The following is an 18402-nucleotide window of genomic DNA, read 5'->3' as shown; positions in this document are numbered from 1 at the left end:
TAAGACATGTGTATGCATTCTCTTATTTTTCAAATTAGGGGTTATATAGCTCATATCTAGTGAGAGGGACTGTAAATTAGAGGATTATAGTATGGTAGACCTTTCTCAGCTAAAAGTAGGAACATGCAGGGAGTATTAAATAATACAATTTATTTATTAAAACCAATAAAAATATGACTGTAGAATTAAATCTCACATCTCTTATTTTAATTACTATAAATGAAGTAAATTTATCTATTAAAAGAAGATGTCTGCCATATTAGTTCACTAAGCAAAACAACACTATGTAATATGTACAAAAAATATGTAAAAAAGTGATTTAGGAAAGTTGTAAATAAAAAGATGGGCAAAGGCAGACATGCCAGCCAGAAGGAATGAGATATCAGAAACGAAATATAAAATACCTGCTTATATCAGAGAAAAGTGGAAAAGGGGAAAAAGTATCATGTGAGGCTGACAGGCACTTCAGAATAATAAAATGTGTAATCTATCACAAATAACAAATAAGAAAACATCAACATCAAAAATGGGAAATAACGGGAACGATGAGAAGAAATAAACTGACGCTTTGATTTACATTTTCTTTCCATGGCAGATCGAGTGGATAAAACCCAAGTAACAACATAGGAGATTGTGTCTTTTCTTCCACTCCAGGAACACGTTTTACTAGATTTCTGTTGTGTAATCTTCACTTGCATTGCTGCCTGTCACCTACTTCGACATGCAGCCAATAACGGCCCATAACTAATACTCTCAGCGAACTTGTGAAATACTTCGACAAATTGACACAGAATGTATATATAGTAAAAGGAGGTTGCTGTGCAAAGGAAATCCGACACACAGAACTCTTGTGAGTGTGGGAATGCTCGGATGTATCTCTAGGAAGTTCCTGAATCTAGAAGAATAACCTGGAACAGTGTGTGCTCACACAGGCAAGCCTGGGTTTGAATTCTGGTATCAGAAGAGACATTGAACAACGAGGTGACCGTCTGAAAATGAGTACCGGCTAAAGGGAGTGTCTGGACTCCACTGCCACGGTGACACTCGGGAGAGGGAAGATAGGAGGCGTCTGTTTTCTAAAAGAAGGTTTAAAAAATAACACACGTACTCCTATCCCCATCCTAGCTATAAGAATCATATCTAAACACATAAGAACACTCTGGTCACTTTTAACAATTTTATGGCTAATCTGGATGAAAGCAGAAAATAGTCTAATCAAAATGCAGTGGCGGAAAGTTGGGAATATCAGCCAATACACTGGAGTGGAGAAGCAGATACAAGTGCTTTCTGTCAGACGGAAACAAACCGATGGAATTTAAGACAATTAAATGTGAAAGTATTCACTCACTCTTAAAATGTTCACTACGTGAGTAAGGGTGGGGTAATCTATGACGGCAACAGTTTTGAAAAAAGTAAGTAGTTGCCTGAAAGATTAATATAAGAGGATGATTTGATGTAAGTGTCAGAAGTGTTGACTTTATTCTCCACCATATTCATTAAATATAATGCTTACAACAAGGGGAGTAACAGACCTCTTGCGATCTATGTGGTCTGCTATATTTGAAACAATGAATGCCGAGTAATTTAGATGGATTCACATTTCTGGGGTCCAGTACTTAGTCATGTCAGTAACTGTAATTCCGCTCAAAATCCTTTACCTCCATGACGTCGGGGGTCCCACCCCCATCTGCAAGGTGGGGTCAGAGAACTTAACACTTACGTGTGATGTGGGATTAAATAGGATAAGTTAAGAGCTTAGGAATAGACCATGGTTATTGTCATTATTCTGGAATCATAGTTTAATAGGGAAATGGATCAATTAAAGTATGCTCCGAAAAGTTCAACACAAATGTTGAAGATTCTGGAAAGCAAGTGGCAAATTAAACAGCTAAAGAAACCGAGTATGTTTAGGTCATAGAAGAAAAGACCTAGAGGAAGAAATATGTCTTTGATTATATGAAAGTCTCCACATGGAAGAGAGAGAAACCTTCGTGTCCTCCAGAGGACACCATGGTCTCACTGAGTAGACAGTGCCTGGAACATGACTTCCTGTCATTTTAAGGAAACTTTTAAATAATGCACTTTGTGAATAGAAAGGGCTAACTTACAAATAAAGGGAGTCAGGTGTGAAATAAGTCTCGTTAGCTAGAAATAGAGGATCAGGTTACACAACACGGAAGGTCTCCCTCAGGACTAGAATCCGATAGCTCAATAAAGTGGCATCAATGCTGCTTCGGACGACTTAAGCTCAAAACTATTAAACTGGGCTTTCCTGGTGGCGCAGTGGTTGAGAATCTGCCTGCTAATGCAGGGGACACGGGTTCGAGCCCTGGTCCGGGAGGATCCCACATGCCGCAGAGCAACTAGGCCCGTGAGCCACAACTATTGAGCCTGTGCGTCTGGAGCCTGTGTTCCGCAACAAGAGAGGCCGCGATAGCGAGAGGCCCGCACACCACGATGAAGAGTGGCCCCCGCTTGCCACAACTAGAGAGAGCCCTCGCACAGAAACGAAGACCCAACACAGCAAAAATAAAATAAATAAATAATAAACTCCTACCCCCAACATCTTCTTAAAAAAAAACGATTAAACTTTCTAAGAATAAGTACTACCATGATAACCCTCCTAACCGGCCTTCACCTCATTCTCAGAGAGAATTTCAAGTATCACATTCCCTCTCCCAGACTTAAAATGACCTCCAGGGCCATTTCGCTCATCCTAGAGAAGCTGACCAGTTGATATGTAGCCAGAGTGACCCTGAGAAGAAACAGAAATTCTTGATACATGAGCAGATGATACATTCCTTTAGAGCTGCAAAACAGAGTTATCAAGGCTACTTGCTATTATTGGCAAAATGCATATTAATTTTTTAAACATGATAAGATCTGTATGTTGAGATTATGAGACCCATATTTCTTCTTTCTCTTTTGAAGTATTTTTAAATTTCTCATAGTGAAAACATTTATTTTAAAATAATTACATAAAAATTATTTTAAGTATTTCTTTTCATAGAGAGAAAAATTGTGAAAAGCTGGTATATATTTTTATGTTAAAATGATGTGGGGCTTCCCTGGTGGCGCAGTGGTTGGGAGTCCGCCCGCCGATGCAGGGGACACGGGTTCGTGCCCCGGTCCGGGAGGATCCCACATGCCGTGGAGCGGCTAGGCCCGTGAGCCATGGCCGCTGAGCCTGCGCGTCCGGAGCCTGTGCTCCGCAACGGGAGAGGCCACGACAATGAGCGGCCCGCGTACCGCAAAAAAAAAAAAAAAAAAAAATGATGTGAAGAAGGGCAGTTTGTGAATATTCTGAAAGAGTTTGCGTGGAGCAGAAGGGGGCAAACCCAGGACACATACAAAGGAAACTGCATTTCTTGATTACTATATTGAATATTTTCTTTTATATTGTGTAACTTCATGCTTATGAGATACTCAGATGTTTTAATACAATTAAATTACATCTAAAGAGGAAATAAGTTATTGTAAGCCTAAAATAATTGTAATTTAATTTTTATTAAAGTTCAGATAGGATTCGATGCTACAAGTTTGAGGATTCGAAAGCATTTTGGGGAATGCAGAGCATTGGGTTAACAAATAACTTTTAACAATGAGATGAAAGTGAATACTTACATATAAGTTATCAAAAATTTTGACTTAAATTTGTACTTATTCTCTATTAGTTCTATTTACTACTAACAACAAAAACCTTGAAATGTTTGATTTAATAATTCTAAGGATTATTGAATTGTAAACCTTGGATTATAAATGTTGTTATAGGAAACTATATTTTTGGGGATTTAAAATATATTGTAGGAACAGTATGTATTTACTTAAAGTTGTATGTGAAGCTTGCCATTTATTGTCTTGTTAAAACTAACTCACTGACTAGAACCTCACTGTCTTATTTTATGGCACCAAAGAGATGTAAATTACACTGAAGTTGCTCTTAAAATTATGATTATAGGTTATGAAATGCATTCTCTAACAAATATTAAAATTTATACTTTTTTCAATTCCAGTGAAAACAACCTAACCTTACATTTTAAAGAACACACTAAATCACAAATAAGCAGAAGGAAGGAATAATAAAGTTTTGAGCAGAGACAAACAAAATAGAGAACAGAAAAACAACAGAGAAAACCAACAAAGCCTACAGTTGGTTCTTCCAAAAGATCGACATAATTGACAAGTACGTGCTATAGTGATGAAGCAAAAAGAGAGAAGATTCAAATAAGTTAATCAGAAATGAAACAGGGCTGTTACTACCGATTTGACAGAAATAAGAAGTGTTATAACAGAGTGCCATAAATAATTGTAGGCGGGTACATTGGATAACGTAGGTCAAATGGGATAATCCCTAGAAACACACAAACTGCCAACACTGGATCGTGAAGAAACAGAAAATCTGAAGAGACCTGTATATAGTAAGGAGACTGAATCGGTAATCAAAACCTCCCCAAAGAGACAAGTTCAAGACAAGATGGCTTCACTGGTGAATCCTACGTAAGATTTAAAAACATGAGCACCAATCTCTCTCAAATTCTTCCAAAAATTTGCAGAGGAGGGAATACCTCCATTCTATGACGATAGCATTACTCTGATATGAAAGCCAGATAAAGAACCTATAAAAAAAAGAAAACTAAATACTGATACTTTGATGAATTACAGATGTAAAAATCCTCAACAAACTACTAGCAAACAGAATTCAGCATCGCATCAGACCTACCTATGAGGCTGCTTCCTGCTACCTCCGTGAAAACCGTAGTGATTTTTTTCCACCTTTTCACTCACATGTTTAACACTTGATATCTAGTTAAAATTCTGTACATTAAATCCTCTCTGTTCAAATAACTGGAGTGGCTTCTGCCTCTTGATTGAACTCTACATGATGCTTTCTTGTAAAGACTTTGCTGTTATTCAGAGTGAATGGAAGCTATTGGCGAGTTCTTGTGAAAGGAGGATTTCTCATCTCTCTACCCCCAGTGAGTGATCTGACATACATCAGAAACCACTTTTCAAGTCCCTATAAAAGGTTTAGCAGAAGAGCTTCTCCACATGGAAACCCGAAGAGGTTTTAATTGAACTGCCTTAAATCATCAAAAAAAAAAAAAAAGCTAACAAGGGTTTATTTCTGTTTTCCTTCTTCCAGCCACAGCTGCATCTGTTCCAGATCCCCTTTCCTTCTAATGTATTATCACAGAATATTGAATATTTATTAACTTATAAATATACTACATCATTTTATCTAGAGGAAAACTTCTCCCCAACATCTCTATTTATCTTTAAACATTACATCACCATAATTCTTTAAGCTTTTTATTAAGTACTAACTTTTTGTTATATTTTGCATATGCTTTGAAACATGTACTGCATTTATTGTTTTGCTCATGGGACAAAATATACTATTATACAGAGTGTAAGAAATACAAATCATTTTCATTTAAAAAACCTTAGTTTCTGTCATTACAACAAATCCATATTAAGCATGTCCATTTTATTTATTCTCCTAAATCTGCCTGTTGTTTAAACTGTGATTAAAATAAACTCATGCCTCAGTAGGTAGGATCATGTAATTAAAATGCAAATTTCAGTATAGGTCATTGCTCATTGCATAGTGAAAAATAACTACATGTGTTGTCATGACATTCTACTATATGTCAATTTGTTAGAATATACTTGGAGGCTGGCTTGACAAACTAATTCTCCCTCTAGATTTATAACTCATTTTTGAGGATGAAATCAAAGTTAATGAACCAGAAAAGTTTCCACATTTGGTGAAAAAAATTTTCTTGATTCCTTGCTATGTAAATGGCATGAGTCTCCTGCTATGAGAATTGTAGGCATTCTAATCTGGAAAGAATGAATCTCCTTCAAATTCAATAATATCAAGTGCTGCTTTTCTGTAGTATTTCAGAAATATATTGGCATTTTTTCAAAACATAATTAAGACAAAATTTACTTAAAACTGTAAGAATTGCTATGTCACAAAAAATCATCTAGATTTTCTTATTTTTGTGTAATAAGTTATATGTGATTATTTTTGTCTTATTTTAAAAATTAATTTTAGAACTTAAAAAATTTTTTTAATTTTATTTTTGGCTGCATTGGGTCTTCATTGCTGTGTGTGGGCTTTCTCTAGTTGTGGTGAGCGGGGGCTACTCTTTGTTGCAGTGCGTGGGCTTCTCATTGTGGTGGCTTCTCTTGTTGAGGAGCACGGGCTCTAGGCACATGGGCTTCAGTAGTTGTGGCACGTGGGCTCAGTAGTTGTGGCACGTGGGCTCAGTAATTGTGGCTTGTGAGCTCTAGAGTGCAGGCTCAGTAGTTGTGGCGCATAGGCTTAGTTGCTCTGTGGCATGTGGGATCTTCCTAGAACAGGGCTCGAACCCGTGTCCCCTGCATTGGCAGGCGGTTTCTTAACCACTGTGCCACCAGGGAAGTTCTTCAAGTTTTTAATGTTAATAAATAATATCTACTTTTAAGTTAATAAATAATATCTATACAAATGTTCATTAAAAATAAGTCAAACATACAGAATATGTAAAATAAAACATGAAAATTGGATCTTCACTCTCCTCTAGATCTTCACCCTTCTCTGGAGACATTCGGGGGTAACCATCTCGTAGAAATCATCCTAAACCTTTAAAAGAAATGTTTGCACGTAGGCCTAAAAAAGCCCCAACAGATGGATTCATTGTGTGGGTGAGTGTTTTTTTTTTGAAACCTTAATTTCTGTACATGTAGACCTATTTGAGTATAGTGGTATTATAATCTACAGAGTGACTGTAAATTTATGTAATCATTTCTATATTGGTGGGACAATTGTCTTTATCTTTCTATTACATGTAAACTTTTTTCTGCTAACACCCTTTAAAAAAGAACTGCTGAGCCCAACGAAACGTGCAGTTTAAATTTTGGTCCTTAATATAAAACTGCCCTCCAAAAATTTTGTAACCATTCATACTCTCACCAAGAGTATTATATGAGAATGTCTGAAGATTTAAATGTATTAAAGGTTTTTATAAACATTAATACACCAATTAAATCTAATTGATGATATCTGTGCTTCACAAAATATCTGTATTCACCAATTCATTAAGATATGGAGAATATAGCTAAAATTTAGCTTTGTACATTTTCTGTCTTCTTATGTATTTTGCCTGACCATAATGAAATCATAAGCAATTGAATTCACACTATTTCACTTGGATTTTCAAATACATATTGCAATTTATCAATGTCCTCTACAAGGGATACATTCTCGATAATGAATACAAGAGCTCAGGGAAGTTATCCTTTTCTTTTGTTGCAAGAGACTCCTTTCGTCTGTTCTAAATCTCAAAATCAAGGCAACATAAACTCAGGACATTGTGAGCCGTCCACACTGCCCTGCAGTTCTGCCCTCACCACAACAGGCTTAGCTTCAGCCAAGCCTTTCTCAACGCTTCCATACTCAGAAAGCACACATTTGAATCACGCTAGACTAACACTTTGAGAGTGGCCTGAGACCTTGCAATGGTTCTCTCATTACCACCAAGCACCCACCCTAGACTCGTCTTGCACTTGAATTTTGATGAAGACATTGCTCCCATTTCCCCAGTTTCGAAACAGGCCCCTTCCCTGTATTAAATGCTTAAGAGCAGCCTCGGAAGCCTTAGCAATCTTGCCAGTGTTTTCTTCCTCTGCACCAGGCTTTCTGACATCACGCCGACTGTTGTTTTAACCTCTCCAGAAAGTGAGTTCTGAGCCTACGTCACTTGCATTTATGAGCCACATCTGATCCAAGGTACCTGCATCTCCGTGTACAACTGAGACCCTCACGGGGGCCTGGAGTCACTGACCATGACTCACTGCTCTGATGCCCTGGGAGCTCTGCCCTCCTGGACACCCTTCTGGAGAAGGTTAGGAGTCTTGGCTTCGTACTCAGTTAACACAGAGGACGAGTCCTAGTCATACAACGAGGCGCAGACAACAGATCCCATTCAATGTCACAGACATCCTCACAGACGGTGTGGTGGGCAGTGTCACCGTGTGTCCAACAGACAGACACTTTACCAGGTTCTTGCGCATCTTCTTGAGGTGCTGTATTCTTGTACAATAACGTGTATATTTCACCCTTTATTAAAAATAGTGGCTACTTATTCCCTGCTCTTCACTTTGCCATTGGCGCCTAATGAACTTTCGTGGAGAGTCTTCTAGACAGGTGCCAGGTGAGGTAGCTCATCCTCTTGATGGCGGGTCACTATCGCACTGACCGGATGTGCAGGCTGCTTCGCGTCGCTCGGGGGCGTGGCTCTGGTTGTCCTCATCAGGCTCCGGGGCTGGCGTGGTTCCTTATCTCAAGACGTATGGAAACGCTTAGCCATCGTCTCTCTTCACACGCTGCCTCTCACACGTTGTTTCCAGTCTTTCTGCAGAATGTCCCTTTTTTGGAGCTTCTCATACTAAACTTCAACTCTTACATTATCTTTCGTAGTTTCACCCCTTTCTGTACGTGCTGCATTCTGATGATACTCTCAGATGTGCTATTTCCAACTACATATTTTATCTTCACTTGTATCTATGCTATTATTCAATTGGTTAATTGATTATAATTTCAAATATACTCATATTTTGTTCATTTTTGAACTTCTGTGGGGTTCTTTTGCAAATCCACATTTTTGGACACCATCTCCTGTTCTTGACTTACAGTTTCCACTCCCTTATTTTTTAAAAAAACACAACACATGATAAGTAAAAATAGTTGTGGACTGTTCTTTAATGTCCACACTATGCTTTCCCTTCTAATGGTTTATTTGCTCATATGGTTTATACGTCTGATTAAAATCTCTTCTTCCGTGAGGTGGTCTTACTGAGAGTCTCATGCCCCCTGGAATGTGAGGGTGTCCCTGAAGAGCTGGTCCCCAGCACTGGCCCCTGCTGTGCACAGTGACTTTTTCCAGTTCCAGATCCCTTTGTGTTTTGCTTTTATTTTAATTTCTCTGGTTGGGGTACATGTATCACGCAAGCGGCACAAAATCAAAACCAAATCCCATAGGAAGCAGAAGAGTTCTGTTCTAATGTATCTCGGATGATGTCTTTTTGGTTTTGTTTGAGACCTAGAGTATCACAGATATGAGGGGACTTAAATATTTTAACATTATGTCTGAGTTATTTAATAAAAAGCATATGTATAAACATACATATTTATATCAAATCTGAGCTTCAGAGAACACTACGTGAAAATTAAGTTAGGAAGAAATTTGAGATGAAAGCAACTAGTCCAAGGTAGGAGTCCTGTCTGAGTGCTAAATCTGGATGAGAAATGAGATTATGTATGATTTTCAATTTTTATTCCTTAACGTGGCTCAGATTTTAAGTAGAGGATGTAGCTTGATCTCCTAATGCATCGCACTATGCAGGGGAGTCTTTCCTGTTATGCATATACATGAATGTCGAACCGTAAACTAATCCTATTTCCTGAAAGACTTCATTAACGTGGTGGGAAGTAGTGAGGGAAAAATCTATTAACTCCCGCTTTCAGTTATTAAAGTGCCAAGAAGAATTCACTATAATTTCATAATTGTGAGATACGAAGATATGTGAAATAAAATTTCACTATAATAATAAAAACATTAAAAGGCTAGCAAATAAAACCATAAATGCTTATGCTTATCTGTGTTTATTATGTATGAGTTAGAATATTAAACAGGTTTTATTATGATTTGTTCTATATGCAAGCTTTTTCAGATTCTTATGACTCCGCTCCGTGTTATTCAAAACCTAGATACATGCAGAGGTGGCGAGGACTGTCCCAAGTCACTGAAGGGTGTGTGTAGGAAGTGTTCCATGTCGTTGCCATCATAAATAAAGCATAGCTCTGGCGTAGTCAGGGTTATGAAATATTCACAGTAATTAAATTACACTAAATATTAATACTTCAGGGCTTCCCTGGTGGCGCAGTGGTTGAGAGTCCGCCTGCCGATGCAGGGGACGCAGGTTCGTGCCCCGGTCCGGGAAGATCCCACATGCCGCGGAGCGTCTGGGGCCATGAGCCATGGCCGCTGAGCCTGCGCATCCGGAGCCTGTGCTCCGCAATGGGAGAGGCCGCGACAGTGAGAGGCCCGCGAACCGCAAAAAACAAAACAAAACAAAACAAACTTCACATGTTTAGGGTCTAAAGGGCAAGGGAAGTGATAACACAAATATTAGAGTCATTTTTAAGGAAATATTCTTCATTCATATTTTTGGCAAGGATTCCCCAAATGAGTAGGTCTACATTTTCGTATATCTGTGACTATGAAACGACCCTGTCTAGTCCTGGGCCTGGCACTCTTCCCTCACGGCTGAGGCTTCTATTTGAATAATTTATCCTTAATGACTTTTTCCCTCTGCTTTAGCCCTGTGAAACTGTTAAAACTGTTTTTCCCAGATGTCACCTGTGCACTCCCAGCCTCAGAATCACCTGGGATGGGATGGGAGCAACAAAGCCAGTTTCCCAGGCATCATCCCGGAGCTAGTGCATCAGATCCTCTGGGCTGGAGCCTGGTCTCTGCGCTGTGAACAAGGCCCCAAACACACCCATACTGCTGTGTGTCTACCCAGAGCACCGGCTGGCTCAGGCACGGGGCCCGAGGAGGCGTGCCGGGTACCCGGGGCCACACCAAGGGGAAGACAGGTCAGAGCTGTAGGCGCAGCGCGCTCTCCAAGGCTCTGATCACTCCTAGCTCGGTCACACGTGGCTCTGCGGGCAGCCTGGGCATCGTTAATGATACAACTTATACCAGAACATAAATTCTCTACTGCAAAGAACACACTTAAACACTTAATACACTAATGCAAATAATGTCATATATTAAGAAATTTACATTTGTTATCATTTACTTTTCAAAAATAAACATGTGAGATAGTTAGACTAACACAAATGCTACAGATGAGGGAGCTGAGGCTTAGATAAGAAAAGCAACCTAGTTTTGACAAGCTGAAGATTACTTTTAAAATTTTACCATGGAAATTAACTTGCGCTGGGTGTACCATCTATGAATCAATATCGCAGGTGTTTAGATTTTGATCAGCGGTTGCAAACTGAGGTTGATGTCAAGTGTCAGACGTCTGTGTCCAGCCATAGGTTCCCTGCCACTGTCACACATGCCAGACAGGGTGACTCTGAGTCCACAAGCTGAACCTGCGCTTCCTTTTCTTATTCTGATTAATGTTTATATTATGTTTACGGAAGCAATAAAAGTTAAGTTTAGCCAAATAAAATTATAAGTGGAACCAGTTATTTTTATAATCAATTATTTTATTCTAACATCAATTATTAGTCCAATAAGTCAACTAAATTCTTAGCTTGATTAATCGGACATTATTTTCATTCCACACATTAATTTAGCCTCATTTTCAACACTACCAGCCAATTTTGAAAATTCCCTTTAACTTTTAGGTCCATTAAACATAGGTCTCCCAAATGTTTAAGATACAGTACAACTGTCTTAAGTAAATAGCTGTCAAAGTTCTTCAGCACTGCGTTCAGATAAATATAATTGTTTTGTCAAAATAGTTTTGACTTAATTCACTTAGCTCAAAAGCTTTTCTTATTAGTACGATTAGAAAAACCAGGTATATTATATAATATGAAAGAAATCTAATAAATTATGTATTTTCCTGAAGATGGCAAATGACAGTACCAATTATTTCCACATAAAAGTAAATGCAATCAAGATTATCTTCTAGTAACGTAATAGATAAAATGAAAGAAACCTACGACTCGGCTTTGCGAGTGTTTCTCCATCTTACCTGCTGGTTTACAGGGAAGTTTCTGTTGATTTTTCTAATCTGTAATAATAAATAAACAATGAAAGTGAGAACACAAGATCCCCCAAATTTTATGAGAATCTATTTCTAGTGAGTTTATGTAAACTGATACTTACGTTGACTTACTAGAATCATTGCATATCTAACACAAATTACGAACTTTTTAAATATTTTGACTCTCAAAATTATCCCAGATTTCATATAGAAACATTTTGGAAAGATTTCCATCTAATAATTTTCTCTTTATGAGAAATGAAAAGCCTATGTTTCCATAAAATGTTAAGTGAGAATCTGCTGAGAATAAGAAGTACCGTTGCCGTGCGGCACGTGGGATCTTTGTTCCCCAACCAGGGATAGAACCTGTACCCCCTGCAGTGGAAGCACAGAGTCTCAACCACTGGACCGCCAGGGAAGGCCCTAGAGTAACTTTTTATAATTTATTTTTTCACTTTGAAATCATATTATACTCTATCTCTTTTAACACTTAAGAGAACAGAAGAAATGGAATATTCAAACACTAAAGGATAATGTACACGTACCGAAATAGCTTTAGTCAGGGCCTCAAATAAAATAAACATTTACTTTAAGACAATTTATTGGCATGTCGTAAGAATTTAAAATAAGTCTTCAGAGAAAGAGTTTCCTCTGTATTAAGTCATGTAAACAAACTTTAAAAGCCAAATGAAAATGAGTATCAGATTTAGACAAATGACCTTATAATACAAAAAATCTTTGTTCAACAGAATTTTTACTAATTAAAACCAATTATTATCTTTCATTGGTTTTCTAGAGAAGCTTAAATGATGCTCCCCGTGTGACATACTCTTACATCAGACTAAACACAGACTGTTTTCACTTAGAATATGTTTTGTTGAATTATTTTGGTTTTCCTTTTTTAGTTTTATTTCCCTTTGTCTTACTGATAAACGTGAATTAAGAGGGAATTTGATGAACGTGAGGCACAAAGTTGGAGGCACAAACGGCTCATGTACGAGAACAGACTTACTGGCAGAATATATGTCACTTAAAATGTGAAAGAAAATAAAATTTGAGCATAGGTGTGTGATCTCTGCAGGGTCATGCACAAATATCATATCCTTCTAACATTGCTACAATCATTTCCAAGTAGTTTTTGCTCTGGTGAGGAATCAGTGCAGGAAATCTCTAGAACTATCGGTGCCTTCAGCTAAAATCAGGATAGTCTGGAGATGGGTAGAGAAGAGCAGACCCCTAAGCATGTTTCACCACCAGTCAAAAAATTCATATTGAATACTTTGTGGAACTATGCTTTTTACTAGTTTTTAAGGATTGCTATAAAATCCTACCAGCATTTTATGTGGACCACTGTCTTAGAGTGAGTACTATCTAGCTTTGTATTTTTTAGCTCCCCTAACATGTAATTTTAGTTCTATGAATGACATAAAATGTATGACTGAAGTTAAATAAATGACACTTCTTTGCACTGTATTTACTTAAAATGGCATTCAATGAAAACTGTTTTTCAAGATCAAGCCTCTGCCATCAAATTTGCTTAAGTGGGATCCTCCAGGTTAGTTCAAGAAAATAATATATAGTGCTCCGATCTCTATTTTTTTCTGAATCATACTGGAACATCTCCTTCTAAATAGAAAATCACAGTACCTAAATGAACTAGACAGATATTTTCTGATTTATAGCACAAACACACGCGCACATACCACATTGGTAACATACAGCTCTAGGCTTTTTGGGTGGGAACAATGTAGCTAGTCTGGGTTCATAGAGTCCAACCAGAGGATATGTTGAACAATTTAAAACTGGGATTAAAAACGGTAACCTGAACAAAATTCTTCATTAAAATGGGTGAAAGGATCAAAAGAAAACAAATGAATTCTTTTAAGTTATCATAGTGTGAACAAGAAAGAAAGGAAGTTGAGGTTTCTTCACAACCCTTGCTTAGAGGTAGCAAGGTAGAGATGTCAAGCGGTGCACCGCGATAAATGGTCTTTTTCTGATTTTTCCCTTCTATCACTTAGCATTATCTAATACTGTTTATTTTATTTTAACTTATTTTTGTGTTATGATTCCCCAGAAAACAAGAGCACGAGGTCATAGATTTCTGTTTCATTAAATACATCACTTCTAGCACCTAGACGTCGGCCTGGGTCTTAATAGGGGCAAAATCAATATTTGTTGAACAAGTGAAGAGACAGAATATCTCAGAACAGAGTCCAACTATTGTATTTGACCTCTAGCTTAGTCTTGAATGCAAGTTACTTCTAAAAAAAAAAAATCTAAATTCCTAGCTTTGAATGTCTATAGTAATTGCAATGGCTTCGATACCTAGAGTTTATACCATAATGGGAAGGAAAAGAATGCTGATGATTTAAAAGCAAGTTCTCACCTCAGAGGAAGACTAGTTCCTCGGTGGACACAAAAATACAGAGGGGGAGGGGGGCGAGGGATCTGGGCTCCTGCAACTTGTCGCCTTAGGTCAAGTCTTGAGGGACTGGACACAGAAAAACACAGTCTGGGGGTCCCAGTGGAGAGAGCTCTGGACTCTTCCCCCGGTGCTCATGGAATCCCCATGTCAAGGGTGGTTTCCAAACGACGGGAGAGCTGAAGGCAGAGGATGTGTTTCCATCTGCAGGAGAGGCTCCGAGATGTCTCCTGCCTGCGAGGCTGGTGAGAAAATCCTAGCAACGCTGGAGGACTAGACGCAGCTTCCTGAGCTGTGAGCTGGAGACGCCAGTGGGACCACACACGTCAGAGCATCAGAGACCACGGTGACGCTTGGCCACCCGGGAGGAACGTCTCCGCAGGGAGTTTACGGGGATGTGGTCTCCGCAGGGTGAGGGGGGGCGGGGTCCCCTCTGTACAGGACTCGGGGTATAGCCTGGCTCTGGCTTCGCTCTCACCAACCCCCCACCCCCTGCCCACCTGCTGGCTCCCTCTCTCCCACCCTCCCTCGCTCCCTCTGTCTCCCTCGCACTTTTTCACCTGGCAAGAGTCTTCTTTCTTTTTTTGTATGTTTACCTGAGGTGCACAGAGGCCTGCATAACCAAGAACCAGGTCTGCCATGAAAACCCAAGCAGAAGTGGCTGGTGACCTTCTCTTGGGCCCTGTGTGTGGGTCCAGCTGTGTTTGCCCTGCCCTTGCTGCAGGACCCTTGACTGCAGAAGGTCTTTTCCACCTCATCTCCCCTCTGTGCCCACGTGACCGACCAGCACTGTCAGTCACAGCCGGCTGTCCCGTGGGGTGTGTCCTGTGCTGGCCCCCCCTCCTCCGAAGCCCCGCCCTGAATCACAGCGGGCGGGGGGCGGGGCGCGGAGAGGGGAGGGGGCCTCTGTTCCTTCTGCTGCCACCCTTGCCTGGGGCCCCTGGGATGCCCGCCTTTCTGACCCGGAAATCTACAACTGGCTCAGAGATCCTGATTCTTCTTAACTAGCATCTGATTTAATCCTCTTTCTTAGTATCATCTCAGAGCTTTGTAATTGATTGAAAGAACCCCATTTATCCACTTTGCTAATGATTTCCACGTGAGTAAAATCAACAGAAATGCAAAAATAATGGCAATCATTAGATTAATACATATTTTGGACTAAAGGGAACAGTTGGTACTAAGACCTGACATATTCTTGCTATGCCAAAATATAACACAGTGTTCTACTTTTATCAGAAATTCAATTCTGGAAATTTAATTGTTATGACAAATCTCAGTATGTAAATTTGACATTTACTTTAACTTTCAGAGACAGTGAGAACTAAACACAAAGACATATTTGTGAACCAGACATGATTTATAGAAACACATCTATGGGATGGCTATGCTAAGAAGAAAAATAATTTAACCTTACAAAGATATGCAAAACCTTTTCTAAAAATTTAATCCCAAAGTAATAAAAATAATGGTAAAGTAAATGTAATAAGTAAAAGAAAAAATAATGCTTTTTTACATCATATAGAATCAGCATTTATATCAAATTAACAAATACCATGGTTAAAAATTAAACATATAAAATCCATTTAACAAGAGACTATGAGAATTACCCTTATCATTAATGTGTAACAGTGATATTAAAAATTATAGCCAAGATAATATGTAAAAATAGAATGTAAAAGTATTAGAAAGAACAGCTTTGCATGGCATTAATGGAAGAGAGTCTACTTTATAAATACCCAAGACAATTAGATTAAAAATGACTTAGTGATTTCAAGGTGTCTGAATATGAAATATGTTTATCCAAATCAACAATCTTCCTAAATGTGAAAAAAAAATAGAGAAATAAAACAAAATGCTTTTTAATCAACCTAATAAAAATAAAATTCATTAACAATCAACCTAATATGAAATTATAGATCCACTGCTGAATGTCAACTTTCTTCCAAATTAAAATATTATTTGGTGGTGCTATTCTAACTATTTTTAGACCTTTATGGGCCCATCAAGAATAAAAGGTCAAACACACCCAAAGGTGTTTAAGGTTAATCTCAGGGGGCTATCTGAATGCATTACAGAATTACAATCATTAAAACAGGGTTTTACCCTGCCAAACTAATTGTGACAATGACTTCTGATAGAAACTTAAACACTGAATCTAAAATATATATTACTGAGTTAATGATAAAGATTGTATTTTAAATTCGAATAGAGAACAAAGCTGGAAAATGTGGTTAATTACTTGAAAACGATGTATCACCCACAAACTCCCAGTGCAACTCATACTTAATGCACACGTATTTAAGACGGGATGGGGTGGCCTGAGGCACATCAACCATCCTACTGAGGGCCACAGAAACGGAAAGAGAAACCTAGTGAAGCACTTTGTTTAAAGACTTCTGAGAGCTCCCGCTGTAACTAGGGTGAGCATGGCTTAGATTCCGGAGATGAGATGACGAGCTGACAGCTCAGGGCCACTAGGCAGGCTTGGGGACAGACGCCCAGACGGAGAGCATGTGGACAGACAGAGGAGCAGAGCACGTATTTTCTCCTGGGTTTGCAGGGGCAACACGTGAGATCTGTGAGGCTTCAAATGCAACACTGCTTTTCACCTCAAGACAGTTGCTGGAGTCTGAATCTGAACAGGACAAAAGGCTAAAAAAATTAATCTGAGAACCTCTGAAAACAGACCAGAGTTTTGTAAATTTGTGCTGAGAAAGAAGCCAGGAGAAGTCAGAGCCCGGGGGTAGATGTGTTCGGGAATAGACGTGCTCTCAGCCCCCAGGCTTGGAGCGGGCAGGGAGGGTGGGCTGCACCTTTGGGGCAGAAGAAACAGAAGCAGAGCCTTACAGAAAGTTCAGCCCCGCCTGATTTAGCTGGATTAAGACATCAATCTTAGTTTATGAGACTAAAGAATGTGTAGAATCTTTGATTCTTTTCCTAGACACCTATATTAAGATATAATAAGCAATCTTTTACAAATTAATATGCCAGAAAATTCATAGGGCACTATTACATTAATGACATATTTTAAATGATGTGTATGTCAAATAATAATCCATTCATTATTTATGATTTAAACAAATAGCAAAATACCTATTAGTCCATTCAATGTAGCTAGGAAAATGCCCATGATTAAATGTTAACTCAACAAAGGATAATATGCCATCTACACAAGAGGATGGTAATTTTATTTTATATATGTCAACAAAAGTACACATTTTAATGTACATGTAACATATACACTAATAAGGACACTAGCAATAAATATACCATTATTATTGTAATAAATTTTCATTTTTAGTCTCTTCTGAACTTTAATAAATACCTAAAGTCTAAAATTATATGAAAGCACATATTTTAAGATATATTTTTACCAACTCTGTTACGTCAAATGGCAAATAGGGTTTAGTGTTTGATTTTCTAGGAAACAACATGCCCAGTAGATATAAAAATCAAGTAATATAGATATACTCTTGCAGGAAGAGAAGTTTGAATAATTTTTTAAGGGAAAGAACACATTAAAAACCCAACGTGAGAAGAATCTTCACATTTGGATGAAATGGAATAGAAAAGACAGTTCTTTTTCAAGCTCTTACAATTTATTACTGAGAAGAGTACTTTTGGCATACCATCTACGTACTTTTGTAGATGTTAAATAATATTAAGAAAAAGATGTATGTTGTTTTATCAAACATTTTCACCATTTATTTTGCCTTCCTACTTTATTCTATTACATTAGTGATTTTTTTTTCTTATGGGAATCTTTGGTATTAATGAAGTCTTATTTAAAGAAACAAATATTTTAAAACTCTATTATATGCAATAGTATATTCTTATATTATTGAAAGGTTAATTTAAATCCAGTAGCTTTTTCATTAGAGAATCTTCATTAGAACTTAAATTTAAAATTAAATTTAAAATTTGCGACTCCCCTTAAAAAACTTGAAAGACACGTATAAAGGCATTGAATACTCATTACAAGTGTTTTTCAGATTATACTTCTTACACTCAAACTGAAAATAAAATGATAATTCTATTACTTTATAATTTATCCAACATCAAAAGTGAACATCTGCTTAAATATTATGAACTCCACGGCATGTGGGATCCTCCCAGACTGGGGCACGAACCCGTGTCCCCTGCATCGGCAGGCGGACTCTCAACCACTGCGCCACCAGGGAAGCCCTATGAACTGT

General features: G+C 38.2%; 1 protein-coding gene across 2 annotated transcripts in view; it reads right to left on the bottom strand.

Annotated features, from left to right (window-relative positions):
- The window catches only part of SNTG1 (syntrophin gamma 1), a 188126-nt gene that overhangs the window by 69393 nt on the left and 100331 nt on the right, over positions 1 to 18402 (bottom strand). For both annotated transcript variants that reach the window (XM_024742651.1, XM_024742652.1), the window contains exon 11: positions 11767 to 11805. In XM_024742651.1, the coding sequence (XP_024598419.1) occupies positions 11767 to 11805 (39 nt within the window). The remainder of the gene's footprint in view (positions 1 to 11766; positions 11806 to 18402) is intronic.

This window comes from Neophocaena asiaeorientalis, unplaced genomic scaffold (assembly GCF_003031525.2).
Source record: "Neophocaena asiaeorientalis asiaeorientalis breed wild unplaced genomic scaffold, Neophocaena_asiaeorientalis_V1.1 scaffold226, whole genome shotgun sequence".
Lineage (NCBI taxonomy): Eukaryota > Metazoa > Chordata > Mammalia > Artiodactyla > Phocoenidae > Neophocaena > Neophocaena asiaeorientalis.
The sequence above is the reverse complement of the archived record's forward strand: the minus strand, read 5'-3'. Positions and strand labels throughout refer to the sequence as shown.